This window comes from Apodemus sylvaticus, chromosome 4, assembly GCF_947179515.1.
Source record: "Apodemus sylvaticus chromosome 4, mApoSyl1.1, whole genome shotgun sequence".
In the NCBI taxonomy this organism is placed as follows: domain Eukaryota; kingdom Metazoa; phylum Chordata; class Mammalia; order Rodentia; family Muridae; genus Apodemus; species Apodemus sylvaticus.
Window position 1 is genome coordinate 106,769,021 of NC_067475.1, and position 9,082 is coordinate 106,778,102.

General features: G+C 45.4%; 1 protein-coding gene across 1 annotated transcript; it reads right to left on the minus strand.

The window, feature by feature from the left end:
- Positions 1 to 213: 213 nt before the first annotated feature.
- Positions 214 to 2,232, minus strand: Rap2b (RAP2B, member of RAS oncogene family). The gene has a single exon (XM_052180423.1). It carries the CDS (start codon positions 2,214 to 2,216, stop codon positions 1,665 to 1,667), a length of 552 nt encoding a protein of 183 aa, XP_052036383.1. The 5' UTR covers positions 2,217 to 2,232; the 3' UTR covers positions 214 to 1,664.
- Positions 2,233 to 9,082: the final 6,850 nt, after the last annotated feature.

The window sequence follows — 9,082 nt, forward strand, 5'->3', positions numbered from 1 at the left end:
GTCACACCCTGTGATTCTTAGGCCTTGATACTTTTCTCTACTTTTAAAGCCTTGGAAACATTGTTATCCAGTTTTTCATAGAAACAATTCTATCTTCAAAATTTGACAAATAACTCTAGAAGGCAACATGAACCTGGACCTGTCTCCTCTGCCTGGCACCATTTTCTTGGAGTATTGTCAATCACTGAATATGAAACACAAAAACACAAATAGTTTGGGGTTTCTTTAAAAATGACGGTTGTATTAAAAGGTCTTAAAATGAAGAGACAGTGGCTGAGTGAGTGGGATTCAGAGTTACAACTTGTTAAAAGTCTTTTGGTACATCACAAGAAAATTTTGCTTTTTGCTTCTGGAGGAACACCCTGTCACAAACAACAGACACTTCGAAAACAACAGCTAAGGGGAGCTAAAACCTGAAATTTGAACATAATGAAAGGGGAAAGAAATTCAAGACTTGTGAGCTTAACATTAAAAAAAAAGCTAAAATTAATAAAGCAATTCATGGAATAACAGGTCCTATCTGTCCTGGCTCTTTCAGGACAATGTTTAAAGTAGCTTTGGGGAAAGCAGAACAGCAGATTCTGGGATATGGTGGGAATTCACAGGTTGGCACCGGCTGGAACAGCTGAGTTTGAAGGCACTCTGCAGACACAGGGGTGCTGGGGGCCCTGAATCACATTTACAAAGTCTTTGTATTGTATCTTTAAAAGCTAGTCAGCAAAATCTGTCACTGCCAACCACAAAAAAAATAAAATAAACAAAAATAATAAACAAAAAAAGAAGCTATACTTACACTCACACACACACACACACAATAGCACACACAAAAAATGTGCAGATTTGTTACATTTTTCACAGCTGATTAAAAAAAAATACTACCATTCTCCCCCCCAGACTCCCCTTTGATACAGTAGGTAATCAAAATAGATTTTTTTTCCCACAAATATCAGCAGATACTTCCTGGCACCCCACACTGTATTGGCATCAGTGTTAAACAGTCCCAGTTCACATGTGCAATACTTCAGATTGGATACACTGTAACAAGAACCCAACTTTGCATAGACATCCTCAGAATCCTAATCAGTCCCTGGGTTGCCCTTCCAAGCTGGCAGAAAAGGAACCCCTGGTCTTAATTTCCAAATAATCCTGGAAAACAAGAAAAAAAAAAGTTTCGTCCCCTCTTCTGGTTCCTTCATACGATTTTCTTGAACCTCTTTCCTTGTGTTAAAACTTGGAACTATGAACAGTTGCTTGGGGGAATCCTCCCCCACTGCCTCCTTCCCCTCCACTTCCTCTGCTTCCCCACCCCCATTTTTTTCCCCAGGCTTGAAACTTTTGCTTGCTGGTGTCAGGCAGACAATACAGAGCCTTAATAGCTACTTAAACGGGGAGATAAGCATGAACCAAAATCAACGAGGAACGTACACGCTGTATAGAGCCATTTTTCCATCAGGGTCTCAGATACTCAGCAACGGACACCCTCTCAGACCCCGGCTGAAGGCTGGGAATGCTGGCCACACAAGTCAGCCAGGTTCCTCGGACATCCCAGCCAATACAACAAAATCGTCTCCAATCCCAAAGCAAGAAGACAATCACATTAAGAGAATCGGGTGCGTTTGGCTTTGTGCACAGAGCGTGGCCAGCGCCCGGCGGCAGACGGCGCCTCACAGGATCACGCAGGCCGAGCAGCAGCCCTCGTCGCCGTTGGGCTGTGCCGCGTAGTTCATCTGCCTCACGATCTCTGCGAATAGCTCATCCACTGAGGCTTTGTTTTTGGCAGATGTCTCCATGAAGGGGCAGCTCCACTCCTCGGCTAGGGCCTTACCCTCGCCATAGGAGACCTCACGTTCGCCCTCCAGGTCCACCTTGTTGCCTACCAGGATCATGGGTACGCGCTCGTACCGTTTCACGCGGATGATCTGGTCCCGCATGGGCTTGATGTCCTGGAAGCTCTGCTGATTGACCAGGCTGTAGACGAGGATGAAGCCCTGGCCATTCTTGATGTACAGGTCCCGCATAGAGGCGAACTGCTCGGTGCCCGCGGTGTCCAGGATCTCCAGCACCGACGGCGAGGAGTCCACCTCGATCTCCTTGCGGTAAAAGTCCTCGATGGTCGGGTCGTACTTCTCGATGAAGGAACCTGTTACGAACTGCACGGTGAGCGCGGATTTGCCCACGCCGCCCGAGCCCAGTACCACCACTTTGTACTCTCTCATGGCTCCGTCCGCGCCCTCGTCGCGCCTGCCGCGGCCCCGTCGGGGCTGCGCGCCGGGGAAGGCTGGGTTGGGCGGACGGGTGGACTTCTCCCCTTCCTCAACTCCGCAGGAAAAACCCCGGCAAAACTAGCCCGGTAGCACGGGCTCGCCAACAGGCTAGCAGAGCCCCGCGCCCGGTCGACCGGCAGCGGGGGCGCGTCCCTAAGGCGCCGGTCCCGGGCCCCGCAGCAGCCCTGGCGGAGGACCCTGAGGACAATGCGCGCAGCCGGAGCAAGACAACGGCTGGAGTTCTTCGCCACGGCAGCCTAGGAGGGCCGGGAGGCGGTGGCGGCTGGTTGCAGAGGCGGCTGCTAATTGCGCGTCCGGCTGAGACACGCGTGGCATGAGTCCCCGCGGAACGTGCGTCCAGCTCCGCGGCCCATCACTCTCTCTCCTATCTCTCCCGCAGCCTCCGCTGGGCGAGGGCTTCCTACTCGCCGCGCGCAGCCCGGCCCTCCCCGCCCAGCCGAGCATGCCCAGTGAGCCGCCCGCGGTGCCCCGCCCGAGCTCCGCTCCAGCTTTTCCGCCGCATCGGGAGGGGGCGTGGCAGAGGGTGTGGCAAACAGGGACTGGGCGGGGCGGGGCGGGGCGGGGGCGGGGCGGGGGCGGGGCGGCGCGAATCTTGGAACAGGGCAGTCCTGCTTGTGTGTGCTTGTAAGTGGAAAGCTTTCCAAACCAAAGCCACCTCCGTCGGGGATCTGCGGCTGCGGGCTTCCTCAATGGGGGCAGCAGGCAGCAGCTGGCTGTGACCTCCTTGTCGGTTTGCGCAGGATAAACACCTGACCCCGACCCCAGGTCGCTACACACTTCTCAGGATCGTACACTTGCAGGGCATTTTTCTAGCCGGGGAAGGTGGCAGAGGTTCGTGCCTCCACTTGGCCTGGTGTTCGTCAGAACACCTCGAAGAACTCGGCCTGAGTCCCCGTCCTGACGAGGAGCTAGGGATGGGAATCAGCGAGGAGCCGCAGCCTTCAACGCAGGAGTTACCGGGTCACCCTACTTCCCCTTTGGGAAGAGTCAAAATATGGCTAGTGGATCTAGCACCACGGCTTCCTCACCGAGTCAGGGCATGCTCAGTCGGCGGAGCAGGCTTGGGGCTTGCAAGTAGGAAGGTTTCGCACCGCACACCCACACGCCAGCTCAAATTACCTCTCCCAGACTCTCAACTCATTGGCCCCAGGATGTGAGTCTCACACCCCCAAATGTTTTCCCATTGGCTGTTGCTGAGGTTTTGTCACTTTAGATAGCTTCATTGGCTAGAAAGTCGCCTCCGCTCAGGATTGGTTATTTATAGAGATTGAGTGGAGAGGCGGAGGCCCAGCTGTTCCTTCTCCACTGCTCCCCGCCCCCTTCCACCCACTGCCCCGGCCTGTGCATCTGAAGCTGAGGGGAAACGAAGGAATTTAGGTGGAGTGCTCCAAACTAAATATAGTCCTTTGTTGGTGTTCAGGAGGGAGTATGACTTCTTTAAGACCAGTCACGACCGTCCCTTAAATGGAGCAGCTAGAGATCATTGCTGTTCCCTGTCTGCAAGAAACCCTAAAGTTCCTAACTTGATCTTTACAAGAAGGCTGGGATTAGCAATGAGCCATCGGGAGTTCGTGCATCAGGGGAGGTGGGGCTGCCCGGGCTTGCCTCTTCCCAAAGCTTTGCTTGGTGGGGAGGGCTGTCTCAAGACTTGGCTCCGCTCACTTGAACGGGGATGCGAGGTGACGCCCGGACTTGTCCCGAGTCTCTCTAGTTCCTTGCTAGGAGAGACGTTGAGACCTGTCAGTGTGCTGCACAGGCAGCGGGAGCCCGGGGCGCAAAGGGGTGGGGTTCGGTTTTGTGTCTTGTCAACCTGCGCTGCTACTAGCCTCTGCTTTAAACGCCCTCACAGAAGGAAGAACCGAGCCATGCTGCTTTGGTTCCAAGTCACGGCGTCGCAGCGGTACTTACAGCTCCATTTGAGAGTGAACCTGCTCCAGATTCTTGGCTGCAAGACCCGAGTGGGTGTACGCAGCAGCAAGCTCCAGCCAGTAGAGCCAAGCAGGACCTCAGTATAACCCTGTGCCTTATTGAAGCAGTGGTGTTTTCTCTCTGCCTTGGCTCTGCCTTTTTAGTGGAGGAAGGGTTTTCATGGTAGACGATTGACTGCTTAGATATAATTATGCTTATATAATTCTTCAGAAAATTATCTCTGAATCAAACTTTAATATAGCTGGCTAAAACCCTGCCAATATTCTGACAGTGTTTACTGTCTGCCAAGAGTTTTGCATGCGCTATCTCAATTACCCCTCATAATAATAATTTCTTTTATGCCCATTTTAAAGATGAAGAAACTGAGGCTTCCAGGTGTTCGATTGCTTGCCTAAGAGTGGCAAAGACAGGATTACAACTTAGGTCTTTGATTGTAGAGCAGTCAAACGGCTAGTGGCACTTTCCCACAAGATAATACGCAGCTTTTCTTCTCAAGTAGAATTTAGTAACAACATAATCAGAGGAACTTTTAAGCCAGAGGAGGACCCTCAGCTATGACCATGCTTTGTTCTCTTTTGTGGATATGGAATCCCTTTGGATGGTGCTACTTCATCTACATTATGGTTCCAAGGGTTGGGGGCTTCTCTGTGTGGTGCCAAGCCCACCTCCAGGATCGCCTGAGGGATTCTCAACTCGTCCATATGCAGTTAATAATCCTTTGTTGGGCTGGGCACTTTATTAAGGGGCTGTGGGCCCACAAAGGTGTGTTTCTTAGTAACCTGAAAGAGAATGCTTCCCGCTCATATGTGTAATCTGTCATTTTAGGCATTAGACCTCCCTTGGTGACTTCCGGGGTCCTTGGGCAAGTCCACCCACCGGGCTTGCTCACCTTAGTTTGCCTATCTATAAAACAGTGATGATGACTGTACTAGGTACCTTGAAGAGAATCTGAACGGCAAGGCGCTCTATTTACAGCAGAGAGGTGAGCAGAGTTAGAGCCTTGGTGTCCTGGCTGCCCTCCCCAGCAGTTTGATGTATTCCTGGGAGCTGATAACGGCCAGACAGTGGATAGACAGTAACACCCATTAAAGCCATTGTGCACCAGGTATTTATCAATTACTACTCTGCCCGAGACTACTCTGCATGGGACAGCCCCATCTAGAAGAGATATCCATGTAGACAAGTAGATGATACTACTGAAGATTGAGGCTTTTTTTATTTTGTCAATAAGAGAAAAAAAATGCTATAAGTTGAAAGCATTCTATTTGGCATTTTTCACTAGCAGTTTTAATTACATCCTAATTATTTCCCACAGATAAGATATACATGAGGTATTAGGATTCAGTATGAAGCCAAGGGTTCAAAAAATTTTAGGAAGGGTGCCAGAGATTGAACACAACTTGTTTACCATGATAATTAAGTGCCATACCATTGACCTATGTACTCGGCAATGTATGTGTACATATGTGTTGTGAGTAGCTAGTCAGGCAGGCCTGGATTGCTCAACTTGGCTTAAAGCGTATATATTTTAAAGTTGAACACTTTCTTGTATCAGAGTTTTCTTTGTCTTGTTTTGATTTTTTTATGAGTCATTATCTGCCCCGTGCTATAAGGGTTTTCAGAACTAAGTCTGATTATCCTAAGCATCAAGTGAAATATTAGAGGGCAACACTACACCTGGTTTATCTTTAGAGCCTCCTATGTCTCATGATATTTATTATAAGAGATCTTCAATAAGTACCCATCAGCACATAGGTAAATTGTTGCTTTTCTGAGCTCTATCTGTAGTAGAAGATTTATAATAATCCTTGATAAGCCATAGCAACTCCTTGGTCCAAAATCAACCTCTATCCTAGTAACCAAATCTGAGTCCTGAAGATGCTGGAGTAATGACAATCAAGAAACCACACTATCTTGAGTGGCCACACAAAAATAATGCTGTCCATGGGAGAGGCTCTCAAGCTCCAAAGCGCAAACGCCTTCTGTGAAGAAAAAGACACTATCCTCTGACAAAGTGAAAAGGTTTATTTATTTATTTATTTATTTATTTATTTATTTATTTATTTATTTTGAAAGCAGTCTAAAGGAAATATATAAGGGCAGCTTAACCTTTGATATGCCTGGTAAACAGAAGCCTGTCTTTGACCTTCACATTCACAGAACAGTTGCTAAACCTTTTGAGATGCAACTCTGATCCTGCAAAAAAGCAGGGATGCTACAAGGTGAGTCTTTAAAGCTCCCGAGCAGAAAACTGCTCAGTTGCAGAGTCTAATCATACAAAGGCATCCATTCATACACAATGATGTCTGTAGGTCTGCCAGAGCTAACTGCCGGTACACAAATAATTCTAAACTCTCAGAATTTTGAAAATGCCAACAGTAAGTTGGTAGTGACTATATCATAATTTTAAAGTAAGAAGACTCATGATTTTGCAGAGTTCTCAAATGGTACATCTCAAATAATTGAACTTCTGATACCAGAACCACCTAGCTGCTTTAGGGTTTTAGCAAAGATACTTTTAAAATAACCAACAAGAAGCTTCTCTGAAAATATTTTCTAATTCAGGCAGTCATTGCTTCAGAGGGTTGGGGTTACACTTCGGATGGCTGACATTTTGCATTACTTCATATAAACCCTATCACCGACTGAGCAGCCATCTTGTAAGAACAAGCTGTGGCCAGTGTTGATGAGATCTTGAATCTTTGTTATCTTAGAACCAGCAGGTAAAGCTTAGAATTGTGACTGAAGTGAAAAGAGTCCTGCACTGCCTTAGTACTGCAGTGACTATGCCTGTCTGGGTTACTTGTACGTTGATTTTTTTTTTCCTTATTTCGATTATCTTTTCAAAATAATGTGCATAAAAATAATTTTAAATAACCTCTGAAAATCATTCAACTTCTGCAAAATCTACACACACATAATATTAGGAGAATAAAATCAATGATTATCTAATTTGTCTCTTTTTATCAGTCTGCTATTGCACAGTACGCCCAGCAAATAAATTAATATACCTGTTAATGTTGAGAATAAAATCTATTCATCTCAATGAAGAAGTTGTCATGGGCTGAGATGTCCTGAGGGACTAGGCTGATTGAGCACAATGATTCAGTAGATTTGCACCCATCCTGCCATACGCCTGTGTTTTGAATGACTTGCCATAGGTTAAGTCTTTCAGTCGGTTTTAGAAAATAAGGTCAAAGTCCCTTGTCTTAAAAGTAAATGATCTGACCTTTTGTCTCAGGTCTGAGATCTTTGAGAGATCCTCATCTATGGGGAAGACCCGTGCTTCTCTTGCTATTCGGTCTCAGGTCTCCCAGAGACTTCATCTATAGGGAAGACCCGTGTTCCTCCTGCAGCACAACTTTATTTGGTGAAGCTGGAGAACGGAAGCATTTAGAGAGATTTAGTTGATCTAGGTTTTCTTGGTTGAAAGAACCATCTCAAACCCCCGTCTGTTTAAGATTCCTCTCCTCAGAACGTTCTGTTCCAGAGAACCAAATATAGAAATAGGAGAAATTGCTTAGCTCCATTACAAAGAATTTGTCTCTCTTTCTTTTTCTTCAGGAACCACTGGATGAAAGGAGCCCCCCTCTCCCCCTGCGGGGATGGGGGATGTGGCACACCACTTCCCCTGACACAGTTGAAGCCTATCAGCCTCCGCAGCAGTGACTCCTCCAACTCTTTCGGCCTGGGGTTCTGAGGGAGACAATGAGGGCCTGTGCAAAGGAACGGAAGTTTCACTTGTAAATTATCACCAGCAGTGGGGTCTGCTTTCTAGAATCTGCCTAATGGGGACTCTGTTTTACTGGGAATGACATAATCGAGCAATCAGAAAGTAGTATAAAAAGATCTGCAGGCTCTAGCTTCCGAAGATGGTACCTCAGAGCAGAAAATGGTTTTGTGTTTATTGTTTTCATGTCTGTTAGTAATGCTTGTAAAAAATATATATTTAAAGCTTCCTATGTACCAAAAGCTTACTATTATTTATTCAACATTTGTAATAAGGTCATATGACTGCTAAATGTGTTTTTAAAGTTCCTTTCTGTTAAGAGATTTCTATCCTTAAAAATCTTACTGTTTTATAGAAACAATCTTGTGGAATGAAAAAGGGATAACCCTTAAAAACTGATAAATATTTGTGGGTTTTGAGTAAGTTGAATATTATAAGTGAGTGCTTCAAACGTTTTCTGTAAAGGGCTACATCATAAATATGTCAAGCTTTTTTTAGGCCATACCACCTCTTTACTACTTCTAAGTTTCATCTAGCATACAAGCCTCCTTAGACGATATGCAAATACTGGTCATGGCAGAGTGCCAATAATACTTCCTTTATGGAAACAGGTGGTGGACTGCATTTGGCTCGCAAGCCCATGGCTTGTTGATTTCTAAACCGTGAATTGAAGGGATGGGAGGGAAATCTTTATTTGTTGCCAGAATGTGTTTAAATAAAAATGGACGGCTAGTCTGTCAATAGATGTAGTTACACTTTTGGCTATATAATCAATGGGAAATTCTCATCAAATACATATCAACAGATGAACCTCAGTTTATATAATTTATAAATGCTCATATTGCTATTCTTACACAAATGTCAAAAGCATTTGCTAGGCTTTATTATTTTTACCTCTTTCCTATTTATTTTCCATTAATTAATTTTTAATTTCATATTTATTTTTAATAATATGGCTTTATTTGTTATGTAATATATTGGATATATATATACATATACTATGCTATACAAATATAATACATATGTAGTACACATATTACATGACAGTTTATATATATATATATATATATATACATATATACATATATAATTTTATTTGATTTTATTTGATTTTAAATGGCTTTTAAATCAAAATTTT